The 17,860-nt window shown below is 44.4% G+C and overlaps 1 protein-coding gene and 1 pseudogene across 1 annotated transcript in view; both read right to left on the reverse strand.

The window, feature by feature from the left end:
- ACO2 (aconitase 2) overlaps positions 1 to 17,860 on the reverse strand; it is a 46,952-nt gene that overhangs the window by 20,620 nt on the left and 8,472 nt on the right. Inside the window, exon 2 of the mRNA XM_061124440.1 lies at positions 550 to 686. Within this exon, the coding sequence (XP_060980423.1) occupies positions 550 to 686 (137 nt within the window). The remainder of the gene's footprint in view (positions 1 to 549; positions 687 to 17,860) is intronic.
- On the reverse strand, positions 4,013 to 4,129 carry LOC133044108 (small nucleolar RNA SNORA11; annotated as a pseudogene).

Consider the following 17,860-nt stretch of genomic DNA (forward strand, 5'->3'; position numbering starts at 1 on the left):
GACCAGCCCCCATCCCTCACCCTCTTGTACGATCTTGTCCATCCCCTCTCCTGAGTCAGCATCCAGCCCAGAACCTGGCACTCAGGACAGCAGAGCAAGACGGCTGCCACTTCACCAGAAAAAAGGGATGCTCAAGTTCCCATCTGAGCTTCTTTCTGAGTCTCAAGGTTGAGCTCTCCCCTGGGCTGATGGACCAAAGAGGAAATATAGTAATTCTGAAGTCCCTGGACCTGGCAGATCCCAGAGGAGTGGCCCAGGGCCAGTCGTCTGTCCTGGAAAGGGTAGCTGGGACGTTCAGGCCACAGCACCAAAGAGGGCCTGAGATCTTCCCTGGGGCCCACATCTCCAGGCTTTTCCTTGGCAGAGAGGGCGGAAGGCCCACCAGTGATCCGGAACACCCTTCCGCAGCAGGGACCGCTATGCCCTCAATGCCTAGATCCTGCCACCATCGTCCTCCGCCCAGCACCGCCTACACTGTCTGAGAGGGGCAGGGAACACCAGCAACACCAGCCCCTCTCGCGGTCTCCACAGCTTGCCCTGCAGCCTTACCGTTTGCGGACAATGTTAATGTTCTTCTCGAGCAGGTCATAGCGGATGTACTCGTTGGGTTCGAAGTGGCTCATGGCCACCTTGGCCCGTTGGCACAGGACCGAGGCCACATGGTACTGCCGCACACCCAGGGCTTTCTGCAAGAAGAAAGACAACAGCGACTGTCAGCAGAGTATTCAGGGCGGTGCACCCCAAGGGATGGCACAGAATGGTGAGAAAAGCAAGGAGTTAAAGTGTCTGCAGCCTCATACCTTGAAATGGTGGTGGCCAGCCCTGCTCCCCTGGGACGTGCAGCAGGCTTAACAGCTGGCCAGAATATGACACAGTGATGCTACAGGGCCTCTGAGACCTGGTCATAAAAAGGATAACTTCCACCCAGCTCTCTTTCTTTGATTGCTCTGGGGCAAGACACCACTGCTGTGAAAACACTTAGGCAGTCCTGAGACAGGCCCGCCTAGAGAGGAACTAGACCACTTGCCAAAGACCAGCATGACCTTGCTAGGCAGGAAAGCACGCCATCTTGCAAGCAGGTGAAGTGCTCCAGCCAAAGTGTAAGCTTCAGATAACCAGTGGCCTGGCCAACAATCTGGACAGCGATTTACTGAGTGAATCAGAGCCAGAACCCGGCCAAGGTGCTCCCAAATTTCTGGCCCACAGGAACTAGGAGCGAGAAATGGTTACTGTTGTTTTCATCCTCCAAGTTTGGGAACAACAACTTATTAACGCAGCAGCAGATGAATGATTGTTAAGTTGTCAGGTCTGTATGAGTTCATTTTAAACTGGATGACAAACTTCACAGGGTGTGCTATGACTAAGGAAGAATAAACAAACCCAAAGAAGCGACAGAGGGAAAGAACAGCGGGGCTGTGGGTCTAGCAGCTCCCACCTTGGGCAAGGAAAGAGGCAAATCTCAGGCCACTGCCCCGGCTCCCTTCTGTAAGTCACCTGGGTGTTTGAGTCCAAGCCCTGCTGACCTCAGCATCTGAACCAACATGAGTGCATCGTGGCCACTCCCTGTTCAGGTCACCCAGAGAGGACAGCAGATCCCATAGGAAACAGCAACCACCCCCCCAACCCCAGCATAGCAGGAGCAAACTCCCAATGCAGACTTCAGGTCCACTTGCCCTCCACCTCAAACTCCACCAGGGACTCTACTGCCTGCCCCTCTTCTATTGGGTGAAGAACCTTCCAAGCAAAGGACTTGTTTTTCTGGGAGGCAGTACATCATGTGGGATCTTGGTCCCCTGCCCATGGAGTGAAGCATGTCCCCTGCAGTGGAAGCATGGAGCCCTAACCACTGGACAGCCAGGGAAGTCCCAAAGGACTTTCAACAGGCTGTGCAGAGGAGGAATGTGGGACCCTGAAGTGGCAGGTAATAATGCTGACTGGAAAAAAAGGACAAAACAATATGTTCATGTAGAATATAACTCTGGGATTTAAAAAAGGGGGGTATTAGTGAGATGAGCACTCTGCTAAACATTCCGAGTGCATCACATCCATTGAATTCTCACAGCCACCCGGTGAAGTGGTGCCGATGACGAGCCTGTTCTCAAAGTGAGGCAACTGAGGCCCTCATGGAGTGACCGAGGCCACAGAGCAGCCAGCAGGACCCAATCCAGCCTGACTGACCCACTTTCTGCCGATGCCCCAGGCCCTCCCCCTAAGCTCTGCCCCTAAAATGGGGATAAACTCTACACTCTTGGTAACAACTGAATCACCTACAGACTCTGTCCTTAATCATGATATGCTCTGCTTACCAACCATGTGCAAACGTCTGTTCCCAATAGTCAGCACTGCCCAAGAGGACCTTCTGCTCCGATGGACATGTTCTAGATCCTCACTGTCAAACATGGTAGCCACCAACCACACGTGACTGTGAAGTGTGCCCAGGGTGGCTGAGGAGTGGAATTTTTTATTTTATCAACTTTAATTAACTTAAATTGCCATATCAGATGACTCAGGTTTATATATTAATAAGGATGGAAAGAGTTTTTAGGAAGCCTGTTTATTAAGTCATTTCTTCTAAAAAGATCAATATATTTTAAAATCTGGACCCCTTCCAACACCAGGAATTCATCATCCCACACAACCACCAATCCACTGTTGAAAATTTTCAAAATATTCTCCCAAAATATCAGCCAAACTCGTGTTTCCTTGCACTATCTACTTTTTCAGTTGGGGGTCTGCCCTCTCAGACCACATAAAATAAATCTAACCTGTCTTCCTCAGGACATTGCTTCCCAGGCCTCAGACGCAACAGAATCTCCTGAGATTGTTAAAAATATGTAATCCTGGGAATATTCTAGCAGTTAGGACTTTGGCATTTTCACTGTGTGGGCCCCAGTTCAATTCCTGGTTGGGGGACTGAGATCCCGCAAGCGACACGACATGACCAACAACAACAACATAAACCTAAAGCTCAACCCACATTAGCAACTCAGCTGAGGGTGGGGTCCTCCTCAGCTATTTAAAGACAGGATCTATCATATTCTCTAAATCTCCTCTTTACTAGGCCAAAGGTAGCCCTGAGTGTTTCAACTCTTCCTATATACGGTGTGTTTCTAATTTCTGCAACAGCCCGACCATGCCCTATGCTGAGGGCAAAGAGACAGTAGACCTCACCGCTGACACACACATCACTTCCTACCTCGTAACACCTCAATGGACATCATCCTAACTGACCACTCAAGCCACACTGTACTACTGACTTCATTTTCTGTGCAGAGCTCTACCTTGATCTTTTTTTTCTTCTTTGAAATTAATCTGTGCCAAAAACAAAAAAAAAAGAAATTAATCTGTGCTTTATTTGTCAGTACAATTTAACTACAGGAGCTTGCAAACTTTTTCGATCTAAAAAGTACACTTTATATCACCGACCAACAAATATACAAACATATATAATACATATATGTATATAACAGTGAAACAAAAGTTTTGACAAAACGTCTATCCTAAGTCATTTTAAGTTTTTTCCTTTTTAACCAAGGATGAACTGTCATCAAGTCCCCAGTTCATCTGAGGGTCCACTCTAATGAAGTGAACAGTGTTGCACATTCTGTGCGTCTGGACAAAAATATGAGGACATCCATCCACCATTACATTGTCATACAAAGTATTTACATCCACCACTACATTGTCATACAAAGAATTTTCACTGCTCATAAAAACTTTTGTACTGTGCATTCATCTCCCTTCTGCCCCCAAATTCCTAGCAACCACTGACCTTTTAATTGCCTCCATAGTTTTGCCTTTTCCAGAATACCACATAGTTGGAATCTATTTTTCTTCTTTTTCTTGAAAAGGGAGGTTCAAAGCCTTTAACCTCTCATGGCCCACCCATGCATGGACCGGACAGGCTCTAGGTGGCAACCCCCCAACCCCAACCAATCACTGTAGCTTTCTAAGCAACACTGAGCCTTGTTCCACAGGTCCTGCCAACAGCCACATGGAGGTACAGGGGGACACGTGTTGAGTGTTTGTTCACAGGAAGATCACAAGTTTTGCGCCCCTTGTCACAATAACCCAGATTCCTGTTTATTGTGTTATAAACATACCTTAACCTTGACTTAATTTCAGCACCGGTTTCTGTCCACCTCCAGCCCCTTGTGGTCTATAGGAGTCCGGGTCAGTCACCGCAGGTCTGATAGGCTGGCCTTCCCAATGGACGTCAGCCACACACACACTAGGAACGACTCTCAGGCTGTTTATTCAAGTCTCAGTACAAATGTGACCCATTCCAGGTCAGGCTCCCCAGGGTGGACGTTTGGTCATGCCAAGCTTATTTAGTGACACTCCCTAGGTCTTCAACCCTCAATAATAATAACCACCTGACTGAAATGTCACTAAGTCATCACTAATGCTTCATGGTTAGGGACAGCCTGACTGACCTGTCAATTGTCCTACAGAAATCAACACTCAGCACTCATTGTTTTACTAATCTACTAACTGCAACAAAAAAGTAAAAGGATGTTATTAGCTTGGCTCTAAGACTGTAAGCAATTCACAATGTTCCTCCAGGCCTTAGCTTTTCAAAGGGTGAAACCTCAGCCATGCTCCCTGCTTCAGAGCTGAACTGAGAGGTTTGAAGTGTATGAAGTGTCACGTGTAACTCTGAAGAGGCTGACCTCAAGGGCAAAGACACCATGTAATCATTCATTCACAGACCACGTATATCTCACATGTAAAATAAAATGAACACTAGGCTACGGGTGATCTTAGAATAAAAGTAACAGGGACATTCCTGGTGGTCCAGTGGCTAAGACTCCTAGCTCCCAATGCAGGAGACCCAGGTTTGATCCCTGGTCAGGGAACGAGATCTCCCTTGCCACAAGGATGATCAAAGATCCCACGTACAGCAGCAAAGACTCAACATAGCCAAGTAAATAAAAAAATAAATATCAAAATAAATGAAATAAAAAAACAAACAAACACAAAAAACCCAGTCATTACTTATTTAGTACCTGCTCTATGCCACCAGGCATTTTCTGTGTCTAATTTTGTGCAAGACGACTGTTATTCCCATCTTATAGATGTGGAAACTGAAGGTCAAATAGGTTAAGTCACAAGTCCTACACGTGATAAGCAGTAAATCCAGAATGTAAGCACGGGCCTGTTTAAGAGGAGCCAGTTCCCCTGGATTCTGCCTTCCTCTTGCCCCACAAAGCCTATCCTCTCCCATTTGAAGGCAGCCTGGTGTCATGGTTCAGATAGAAGACCTATAGTCAGACCGCCCAATCCAGCACCACCAACCTGATGTGACCCTGGATAAGTTACTCAGCCTAGCCAAGCTTTAGCTTCCCTGTAGAGAAAATGGGAGATAAGTGTTGGCATTAACATTAAATGAAATAATCTAAGTGCTTGGCACAGAGTGTGTTCATAGAATATGTGCTCATTGTATTCTTTTCCTTCATGGAGGAGACAGACACAAAATTAGATAAGGCTGTGCTCCTTTTCTGGATTCTGGCGGAAGAGGCATGCCTCTTATTTTGCTTATTGCAAACACAGCTTTTGGTTGATCAGTGTTTTTCAGAAGCCTTAGCTCATGTGGGCCTTTGACATTCCTGACCCTCTTCTGTCTGTCTTAGTATTCCAGCTGTCTTGGTATTTCTCCTTAGTTATTTGCCCTCCTTCCAACTCTGGCAAAGACATTCTGAAAATCTAAGCTGAGGTCTCTAGGTACATCTCTTCTGTCTCTCCTTCGGACGACTTGCAATTTGTTAGAATTTGCCTTGGAAAGTCTCCCGTCCTTCTGAAATCCCTTCTACTTATGGGGTCCTGGCAGTGAGACTGCATCTATTTGGTCTCTGAGTAACTCAGAATTTGCTTTCCTCCAGGGCAGTAAACACACTGAACTTCCTCAGCCAGTACAAAGCCTAAAGGGCTCTGCCACTGGGCCTTTGCACATGCTGTTTCTTCTGCTTAGAAAGCTCTGTCCATCCCTTCCCAATCTGCCCTTCATGTAGGTAATTCCCATTCATCCTTCAACTTCCAAACTAACTTCACTTTCTTAGGGAAACTTCTTGAACTCTCAGTCCAAGCAGAGCCTCCTCTCACATATGCCCATTTACTACTTTCTAACATTCATTTGTGAGATGCTGTCTGTCTCCACTACTCTGTAAGATCCACTAAGGGAGAGACTGTCTCTGTGTCATAATAAAATTCCCCATATGACTGAACACCAGGTCTGATACACAGGAGGTGTTACATAAACATTAGTTAAATAAACCAATGGATTTCTTTTTTTTATCTTTACCAACCAGTTCTTCGTTATTGGTTGAATATAAAGCAAGTTCGGTTAACCTTGTAACAGCAAACAGTTAACAAGACAAATTAATAATTTACCAGTCTCAGATGCTTTTGGTTAGATTGTAAACAGGTTGAACATTTCTGAAAGACAATTAGGCACTACCTATTAAAATGTGAAATGTTTCTATCTTATGACTAACTTTTCTTCTTCTTCCAGGAAGCTATCTCATAAAAATACTCACTTAAAAGAGCACAGAGACTGGCAGGGACATTCTCTACATCACTGTTTCTAAAAGAACAACCTAATTGTACAAAAATAGGGCACTGATTGAATAAATTCTGGTCTACCCATGAAGGAAAGCCATTCTACAGCTGTTTAAAAAGAACAAGGTAATGGTGGTGGTCTTCCAACATTGTGAATGTAGTTAATGCCACTGGACACTTGAAAATGTTTAAAAATGTCAAATTTTATATCTATTTTGCCATAATTTTTAAAAGGAAGTAGATCTACCTCTATTGGCAGGAAAAAAAATCCCATGACATTCGGCGAAAATAAGTGGCAAAATAGTACTACGGTATGGGCCCGTTTCTGTATAATAATAGTAATTAACAAATGTAAATATGCTCAGAAAAAAAATAACTGGTAAGATATGCTTAGACTGTTCACAGCAATTATCTGTAGAGATTAGAATTATGGGCACTTTTATGTTCTAGGCTAAGTATTTCCAAATGCTACATATGTGAGCTCTTTTTGTAATCAGGGGGAAAACATGGATGAGACAAATCAATGCAAAAAAAGCATGTTTACTGTAGTATAGCATACATAGCAAGATCAGTAAGCAGCATCTGGACAACAATCAAAAGTATTCTAGTCTTTAAAAATGTGCAAATTCTTTGTTTCAGCAAATTAACTTACAGGAATTTATCATTACTAAGGAAAAGGGGGAAAAAAATGTACCTTCACACTACAGGGACCTGTTTACTACCACCTTAACCCAGCGTTCAAAGAGCATCACCAATAGCAAGACTACCTTACATTTGTGCCTCCTGATCAGACAGCATCACCTGGGAAGAATTCCTGTCAAAAAAATATTTAACTGAATCTAAGAAAGCTTTGGGACCTGACTTCCAGTTTAAGGGAAATGCAGGGAATAAAAGAATAACCAGTTACATCCAGAGTGTGGACAGTCTACAAGAAACTGGCCTGGTCTCCTCCTGAAATCAACGTCATAGAGGAAAACGTGTGTACGTGTGTGTGTGTGTGTGTGTGTGTGTGTGTGTGTGTGTGTGTGTGCCTGGTCTCCTCCTGAAATCAACGTCATAGAGGAAAACGTGTGTACGTGTGTGTGTGTGTGTGTGTGTGTGTGTGTGTCCGCCTGGTCTCCTCCTGAAATCAACGTCATAGAGGAAAACGTGTGTACGTGTGTGTGTGTGTGTGTGTGTGTGTGTATGAGTGTGGACAGTCTACAAGAAACTGGCCTGGTCTCCTCCTGAAATCAACGTCATAGAGGAAAACGTGTGTACGTGTGTGTGTGTGTGTGTGTGTGTGTGTGTGTGTGTGTGTGCCTGGTCTCCTCCTGAAATCAACGTCATAGAGGAAAACGTGTGTACGTGTGTGTGTGTGTGTGTGTGTGTGTGTGTGTGTGGACAGTCTACAAGAAACTGGCCTGGTCTCCTCCTGAAATCAACGTCATAGAGGAAAACGTGTGTGTGTGTGTGCGTGCCTGGTCTCCTCCTGAAATCAACGTCATAGAGGAAAACGTGTGTGTGTGTGTGTGTGTGTGTGTGTGTGTGTGTGTGTGCCTGGTCTCCTCCTGAAATCAACGTCATAGAGGAAAACGTGTGTACGTGTGTGTGTGTGTGTGTGTGTGTGCCTGGTCTCCTCCTGAAATCAACGTCATAGAGGAAAACGTGTGTACGTGTGTGTGTGTGTGTGTGTGTGTGCGCGCGCGCGCGTGTGTGTGTCTGTGTGTGTGGGCAGGAGTGGGGAGGGACTATTCTAGGTTAAGAGAGACTACAGAAGCCATGTCAAAGTAGTGCAAATTTTTTTTTTTTTAATTAGATTTTGATGTGGAAAGAGAAAGAAACCAAAGACACTTTTGGGAGAAGTGAAGAAAGCAAATAAGGCAAAATGTTGATAACTTTTGATTCTGGACAGTAGGTATATGGGTATTCTTTGTACTATTTGCTATATTTCCTTATGTGTAAAAAGTCATGACAAAAAAATCTTTTAAGTAAGGCATCAAGTACAGTTAAATCCATGTGCTAGACAGAACGGCCTAAATTTCCTTCTTGATTTTTCTGTATTTTCCAAATTTTCTACAAAAGACTCATTTTATAATAATTCTTATAATTAGAAAGAATGTAGCCAGCATTAGTTTTTAATTAAATCAGAACCAATTGAGGGCAGGAGGAGAAGGGGACAGAGGGCGAGATGGTTGGATGGCATCACCGACTCAATGGACACGGGTTTGTGTGGACTCCAGGAGTTGGTGATGGACAGGGAGGCCTAGTGGGCTGCGGTTCATGGGACTGCAGAGTCAGACATGACTGAGCGACTGAACTAAACTGAAATCAGAACCAAAGAAATATTCTTATAGACTGCTTGCAAACTATTGATAATTCAATCTTTTCATAAAGCAGTTTGTCAATAAGACGCCCACGGGCTCATCCATACGTTTGACCCAATAATTCTATATCTGAGACTCTATCCTCAAGAAATAATTCTAAATATGTAAAGGCAATGAACATTACAAAAAACTGTTTGGGTTAAGATGGAAAATTATTTTCTCCTATAATTCCCCAAATTTGTATCAAGGTGATACTGTTTTCAGACGGTGTAGAAAAAACCAAAGTTCCCTAGTATCATTATATTTTTGTCCTTGAACCTCAATTCTGAAATCCAACATTTGGGGAAGGTACCAAGCTCAGAGTGCCCACCCCATGGGTCACTTCCCTGTGTGTGGTCTGGTGGACAGGGCGATCCCCCAGATGACAGGAGGCGGTAGGGGCCAAGAAGGAACATTCGAGGGGTGGGAATCCAGAGATCTGGCCTTGGAGTTGGGTCACAATGTACCCTTGGACAAAAAACCTAGACTTTCTGTGCCTTCTTTTTTCCATTTCTATAAAATGGGAGCAGATTATTCTGGATGCTTCAAAATCACCTGGGAGATTTCACAGACATGGTGTCTAGCCCCTACAGGCTCCCAGACCTCTCAGAGTCACCAGAGGTGGAACCTAAGCATTAGTCCGAGCGTAGGTTACTCTGACACAGCTGGGTCTCGGAATCACTGGACTAGATGCTCCCTAGAGTGCATTCCAGCTCAGAGATTCTATAAATACTCCTCCCCAGCAAGCAGGCTCTCAGAGAAACCCACTAATTCCCCAAAGGCCTAGGGGAAAGCACAGCAACATCACAATAGAGTTATCTGCATCTTATCTGCATCAAGGAGGAAAACCCCCAGGGCTCAGGTCTTTCTGGAGCAGCCACAGCCTCCGACCTTCGTTCACAGGCATGGAGGTAATGGCATGCACGTGTGCACACATCCAATGCAACCCAGCCCAGTATCACAGAAAGCCAGCCAGATTCAGAGATGACTAGCTCCCTGCCTGGTCAAACTATTTTAAAATAATTATTAAATAGGGAGAATAGTCCCTGTCATTTAACAAACAATGAACATGTTCCTAGATGCCAAAAACTGTCTCCGAGCGGCTTCCAAACTTCAAAGCCCTTGAACAAAATTCTTCGTGGTAAACACACCAGGCTGTTGCTAAGAGGCAACTGGCAGCCTCAATTGTTGGGGGTGAGGTGGGGTAGGGTCATTATCTCCACACACCTGTATGCTATTTGCTACAAACACCTGAAGAGAGCTTAGTTGTACCACACTTGACTCTAGAAAACCACAATGCTCTCCCTCAAGACCAGAAGTTGGTGGGACACGACAGACATGGAAACAGTGTGGTAGTGTGTTAGAGTAGCTATTGTATGCATTAGGTACAGAGGTCAGTGAAGTCAGGAAAATAAGAGTGGTGAAGTGAAAAGGATGCTAAGACCTCCTCAGGGCTCAAACAAGATCATGTTTGGTTTTAAATAAAAAACACTGGCTACAGATGCAAAAGCCAAACAGAGAGAATGAGTGATTTACTCCAAATCGCAAGCCATTTGTGGAGAGTCATCAGGGAAGGAAGAAGTCATTCAAAGTCCGTTGTGGTATCCTAGCAACATCCAAATATCGGCCACAAGATGTTCTGGGCTAAAAGGACCCTCGCAGAGAGGGCTTTCCAGTTTTGACTGGAAACACACAGGCACAAAATACACTTTATGGTGTGATCCAGCAGCAGGTACTTGCCAGTCTGTGTAACTCAGTTTCACACCTAACATGGGCAATGTATACTGATAGTTTTTATTCTCTAATTATTTTCATTGTGGTAAAATACACATGCACACATAAAATTTACCACTGTTAAATGTACAATTCAGTGTGCAACCATCACCATGGTCTCGTTCCAGAACTTCTCCACCACCAAAGCGAGCGGCTGCTCCTCTTTCTCTCCACCCTCCCTGTCCCAGCAGCTGGCAGTTACTTATCTGCTGTTTCTATGGATCTGACTATCACAGGTATTTCATATAAATGAAATCATACAATAGGTGTCCTTCTGGGTCAGGCTTTTTCCATTTAGCTTTCTGTATTATTTTTTTGAAAGTAACTTGCACCCCATTAATTTCATGATCCAATAACAGGTCAATATAGGCAGTTTGAAAACACTTCCTTAATGCAGCCTTTCTGGCACCAGAGACAGGTTTCGTGGAAGACAATTTTTCCACAGGATAGTTTAGGGATGATTCAAACGCATTACACTTATTGTGAACTTTATTTCTATTATTATTACATCAGCACCTCAAATCATTAGGCATTAGATCCCCAAGGTTGGGGACCCCTTTCAATTAAAAATATCAAGTGTAATGTATGCCAATGGATGTTAATGAGACTGACTGTGGTCATTGTTTTGCAATACATACATATCTATAATCATGTTGTATACATGAAACTATTAGAAAGTTGTATGTCAACTGTAACGCAAATTTTTAAAACATTACTTACAAACATCAAAGCCAAACGAGGGACAGTCACCGCAAGCGTTTGCATCCCCAGGCTCTCTGCAGCATTCTACCTCCTGCACCAGTGACCCCCACCTCAGCCCACCCACTTGGTGCCTGTCCACACACAAATATCCACCAGGAAAACGGGATAAATAAAGGCGATGTAGCAAGTTTTTTTCTTTCCAGACAAATTTATTACACTTAAAAAACACGTCCCTTCTTGAGCCTTCCTGTATTTTTGATGTTAAAAAGATCCCTTAAAGAAATAATGGTGACAGTAGAGGGTGATTTGGTGGGCTTTCTGGTTTGGTTTGCTGCTGTTTTGGTGTCCTTACTTTAAAAAATTTAAAACCTGTAACCTCAGGTTGATTCCCTCAATTCCGTGTGTACACTCTAGTGCCCTCTGTCATGCAACTTTCCAGAACAAAACTGTCTTTGGGGGACACTGGAGAAGTAAGATACAAGGAGGAGGGAAAAGCTAGGTTTTAATATTACCCCTATTATCTCAGCAGCAGCCAGAAATTTGAGAAATGATAAGCGAGGTTGACTCTGGTGAAAAACATCTATCTTCACTGTCATTCTGTCTCCCCTCCCTTCTACCACCAAACCTTACCATCTGTTTACTCATTCTGCCCATCTATCAACTAGTTAAGAGTGACTGTGGGTGCCAGGCACTGAGGATGCAACAATGAATAAGATGTTTCCGTACTCCCTGCCCTCTTGGGACTGACATTCCGGGAGGTTAAGGGGGGGGTGGGGGAGACAATCACATAGAGACAGAGAAACAAGTAAAATCTCAGTCAGATATTAGTGTCATGAGAGAGAAGGCAGCAGAAGCAATGGGAGAGTGAACCGGGAAAGTGGGGAGAGGATAGTTAGGAACGGCTTCAGTGAGAAGGTGATATTCTAACGACAGGATCTGCTCACACACTGGCCAAGAAAGCATGAGAGGAAAGTCAGGACACCACTGAGGTTTGGGCCTGAGTAACTGGGAAAATGGAGCTGCTATTCACTGAAATCACGGAGGCAACAGGAAGAGCTGGCCTGGGGAGAGCCTGGGAGTCTGCCTGTCTGACCCCCAAGTGGAGAGGTCAAGTTGGCAGCTGGATTCTCATTTTAGGTCCCTTCCCTCTAGAACTAGGCTAATAAATGGTCCGTCTGGAAAGCACAGATAATCAGAACCCAAGGTGACCCCAGATCACCAAGTATCTTTTATTCACTTGACAGATGAAGAGTGTCCCAGGTCACACATACCTAGTTAATAGCAGTTTGGGGATTTCCCTGGCAGTCCAGTAGTTAAGACTTTCACTTCTAATGCAGGAGGTGCAAGTTTGATCCCTGGTTGGGGAATTAAGATCCTAGGTACTGCATGGTGCAGCAAAACAAAAAAAAATCCAGCAGTCTGGAGCAGAATTCAAGTCACTTAATTCACAAGTCAACACTTTTTCCACCATACTACCTCCCTAATTAAAACTGAAGTAGTACTAATTCATTAAACACATATTTATCCAGCCTCAGACTTTGTGCTGGGCTTCCTTGGTGGCTCAGACAGTAAAGAATATGCCTGCAATGCAGGAGACCTGGGTTTGATCCGTGGGTTGGGAAGATCCCCTGAAGAAGGGCATGGCAACCCACTCCAGTATTCTTCCTGGAGAATCCCCATGGTTAGAGGAGGCTGGTGGGCTACAGTCCACGGCTTCACAGAGTCAGACACGGCTGAAGCAACTAAGCACAAGCACAAAAAGACTTTGTGCTATGGTGCTTGAATTAATAAGATAAGCAAGACAAGACCCAGTCCCTTCCACTGGTGAGCTTATAGTTTGGTGGAGAAGATAGATATCAAGTCAGATATCACTCATGAGACCATGGAAGCAATTGACATAAGTGCTGTGAAAGAAACGTGATGCAGCTACAACACTCTAACAGCATAAAGCTGGAGAACCCAATCTAGGTGGGGGAAAGGCTTTTTCCAAGAAAGTGATCTTTCATCTGAGAACTGAAACATGACTAGGAGCTAGTCAAGCAAATAATGTGTGGTTTAGGAGAAGGAATTCGGGGAACCTGGCAGGCAGAGAGAACAGCAGGTGCAAATTCCCCTTGGCAGGGAAGCACCTGGTAGTTGAAAAAAGAAAGAGAAAGCCAGCTTGGCTGGAGCAAAGTGAGCAAAGGGCAGTGGAAATGGCGGAAAATAAAGCTAAGATGTAACGTGGAGCCAGGTACTGTAAAGGACCTTGTAGATCTATGAGAAAAGCCCCCCAGCAACCCTGAACTAACGCTTATCTGCGCCTTGGTGGAATACCTGGTGAAACATCTCGGAACACCAGAGGGCAGAAGGCTTCTGAAGGAGCTGTGAAGTCATCTCCCACTTGACTCCTTACCTTCCTGGGAGGCAGTCATGAGACACTTTCTCCTCGCCTCCCAGGATCTGATGAGGTATAGCGCTTTCTGCCCTGGACTTTTTAAACTAGAACTGCAGAATACAAACCCATCCAGTGGTACCAGGGCCGCCACAGCTTTCGGATCAGTCCTCAGTTCCTTTTGTTCCGGTGCTGCCCTTTTCAGTGTATGCAACTAGAACCCAGGGAGCGGGCACCTTGAGCTTGTTCTTCTCATTCTGTATCTAAGTAACGAACTGTCTGAACATGAAAGGGGTTCACTGCACCTTTACTTAGATCAAGCAGTCAGGCTTTGATCTCTTCTTATAAGTATGTATGAGCTTTACAGTAGGACATGTTAAACGTTTAACTTGATCCTAAAAGTAATGGGAAGCCATTGAAGCAGGACTATATCTGCCTTAAAAAAATAAAAGTCATCGTGGCTGCCATGTAGATAATGCACTCAAGGGGAGCCAAAGCAGAACAGGTTGACAGTGGCTTATCATGAAACCTACTTACTTCCCATGAGCACATCTGTATTTTCACACTTGAGCACCTCTCCTGTGCCAGTCGGACACAGATACCAAGAAGAGTAGGATGGTCCCTACACTTACATAGCCTGGCCGCAATCAGCACGTCAGTGCGCCCACTGTGACCCGCAGGAAGAAGGAAACACACACGAGAGGCAGGAGTACAGCAGAGGGAACAGTGAACTCTCCTCAGGCAAGCCTTCACTGAGCAGGGCCACGGAGGATAAATAAGGGCTTGCAAGGCACTTAGAGGACAGTCAGTATGTAAGATGATCCAGAATCATCAAGCGAAGTGAGCAGGAGCTAGAAATCACTCAAAATGGTGGGAGGTAAAAGACAAAGCAGGAAGTGGTGGAAGGTCAGGCCAGACACCCAGCAGGGCCGAGGAGGCTGAATTAAGATCTGTGAGTTAACATTGTAAATATGTTTGAGGGCACCTTTGTGTTTTTGCCTTCAACCTCGGTTCTGTGATTTGGATGTCAACAACTTCCCTGAAAAGCACCAGTGTGTTCATTTCTAATGTCATGACCCCTATCTGGGTTATTTCATCTTTAATCCTGTTTTCAGTCTCTATGTGTACAGCAGTATTTTTAATAAAGAATTACAGAGAAAAAAAAAAAAAAAGATCTGTGAGTTAAGACCAGTGAAAAGAACTCAGACACAGCTAAAAGGCCCAGCTCCACCACTTACCAGTTGTGTGCTGTCAAGCCAAGAGTTCGCCTTCGAACCCAGTTTTCTTTTTTGAAGTTTTTATTGGGGTAGCAGTCATGTAGATGTGAGAGTTGGACCATAAAGACTGAATGCTGAAGAAATGATGCTTTCAAATTGTGGTGCTGGAGAAGACTCTTAGGAGAGTCCTTTGGACAAGAGATCAAGTTAGTCAATCCTAAAGGAAATCAACCTTGAATATTCACTGGAAGGTCGGCTGCTAAGCTGAAGCTCCAATACTTGGCCACCTGATGTGATGAACTAACTGACTCACTGGAAAAGACCCTGATGCTGGGAGAGACTGAAGGCTATTTATTAAATAGCTTTTACTAGAGGTTTTCCTCCCATTTAAAAAAGTAGGACATGTTTCTTGGAGAAAATTTAGAAAACACAAAATTTTATAACTCCTTGAAGTTCATCCAGAAATACCTACCACCACCACCCCTCCACCAGACTCCCTGGCCTGATGCCAGGAACCCTGTGGAATTCAATACTCAGTGATTCCAAGAAGGGCACTAAACACCAGTCCATGCTGAATCCACATCTCCTCACAGCCCCTAGCACCAGGATACCCACTGAACCCAAACTGAACAGGTATCAGAGCTGAGGTGTCTAAGCAAAGACAATGGTAGCAATAATAATTACTAGTAGCAGCAGTAATGGTTATGTGGATGAACAGCCCTAATGTATATGAGTCCCATTTAACAGATGAGGATCTTGAGGGCTGGAGGACGACAGTAACTCACCCAAGGTCTTGCAGATACGCCAGCCCTCAAAGACAGACTGGCTCTAAGCCCGAACACTGAAACCTCCCAGTGCCAAGTGAACCCTGGCAACTTTACTGAGTTGGACACAAATGAATTAAAGAAATCAAATAACATCAAAATGGAATATATGCCAAACTGTTAACAGCAGCTATCCCTAGAGAGTGAAATTATAGACAGTATTTTGTATTTAGGTAATCTGAACCTTTAACACTGTACATAGATTAATTTTAGAATCAGAAGAAAATCTAAAGAAATATAAATTATAAATACATTATTATTAAACATTTTTAATTTCAATTACAAAATTTTAGGAACTTTACAAGGAAATACATCAAAATGTTAACAGTAGTTATCTCTGGCTGGGGTGGGTTATCTCTGGGTATTATAAATAATTATAGGTAATTTTTATGGTATTCTTTATACTTCTGTATTTTCCAAGCTTCCTAAATAGGTGTCTTTATAAATAAGAAAAAAAAAAAGGTTAAGGAATTAATTCTACCTTAAAAATAGCTATTACTGAATTTTATAACATTTGACCACTGTGGTTGGAGTATAAGTAGTCCAGATCAGTATTATTTAAAGAAGGAAGATGATTTGGGCATATTTAAAAAAAAAAACAAACAACTTATTGGGGTTTTGTCTTTGTTTTCTCAATCCAAAAGTAAAACATAATGCTTGGTTCAACCTGGCCCCAGGATCATTCCAGCGATTATCCATTGGCCATCCACTCAGATGTCACAACAACTAGGAAATGGGAAATTTCTTCCCCACACTTGGAGTCCACGTCTCAGGCCTTGTGAAATTTTCATGAGTAAGTACCAGGCCCTTATCTAGAACAGATACTTCCACTAAGCCCTCACCCTCCATTTTCTCAGGAACTAGGAAGTTGAGGGCAGCCTCAAGGCAGAAAACTTCTCTTCAACAACCTCTACAGGGCCTGGATTCAACATGATTAATCTAGGGAGCTCCTATGCTTCCAGAAAGCCTATTCCACTACTAGACAGTTCTAACACTTAACCAATGCTTCTCACGCTGAACTGAAACCCACCTCCTTCCTATTAGGCAACGGAAACCGGGGCTCAAATCCCAGCTCTGTCCCCAACAGGTTGCACAACGCTGTGCAGTTTTGTTGAACCCCTCTAACGCTATGGGGGTTATTAAAGGAGAGCACCCATGTGAAAGCAGCCAGCCCAGTACACGCTCCCTAGCCCTGTCTTTTGGAACCAGATCAAATGAGCTTAGTCACTCCTCCATGCTTCAGCCCTTCAAATCACTGAAAACCATGATTGTGTCTTCTCCATTCTAAGCACTCCTATAGTATTTCCTTGCTACAAAACTCCATCCACTTGGGTGGGAGTCTCCCCTCAGGGTGACCAGAAAGCCCTCAGATCTGTTTTGGAGTAAACAGCAACAGCTGACCCACCGCTCCACAGCAGTGTCTCTTACAACCCTTGCTGAACAGAGCTCAGCCTCCCTAACTGCCCTGAAGATGCAGAGGTTCAGTGACAGCAAGTGGCCTGCCCAAGGTCACACGGCTGGGGACCTGCTGAGCCGCACCCTTCTCACTATGCTACAGACAGTGTCTCCCAACCTCTGCTCAGGCTCAGCAGCCAGCTGGGCTCAGTCCTCCACGGGGGCTCAGGGGCTCTGGTGGAATCTGGCTTCTTGGTCTGACCGTGCCCTCTCCTTTGCTGGCTAAGATGAATCTCCAGGGCTCCCAGGCGTGAGGGAGGCTCTCCTGATCTTGTGCTTAACTGACACAGAACAAACTCTGAAGGAAGGACTATAACCAAAGTGGACCCACCAGGGAGTCAGGTAAGAAATAAAATGAAAAGAAACCAACAAAACTGTGAGGCAGGACCACAAAGGTTATCTTACATCACCCTCCCAACAACTGGGCCAAGTGGGACTGTCATAGGTCATTTTGTCTTCTGTTTTAAGGAGAAAACAGACTCTGACAGGTGAGAAGGTAGAAACTGCACTAAAATGTAAGCTCTATGAGGGCAGAAGACTTGTCTCATTTGGTCACCACGACAGACTCAGAGCTTAGGACAGAGAGAGTCCAGGGCACCAATGCTTGATGAT

The sequence above is a fragment of the Dama dama genome, chromosome 22 (genome assembly GCF_033118175.1).
Source record: "Dama dama isolate Ldn47 chromosome 22, ASM3311817v1, whole genome shotgun sequence".
Lineage (NCBI taxonomy): Eukaryota > Metazoa > Chordata > Mammalia > Artiodactyla > Cervidae > Dama > Dama dama.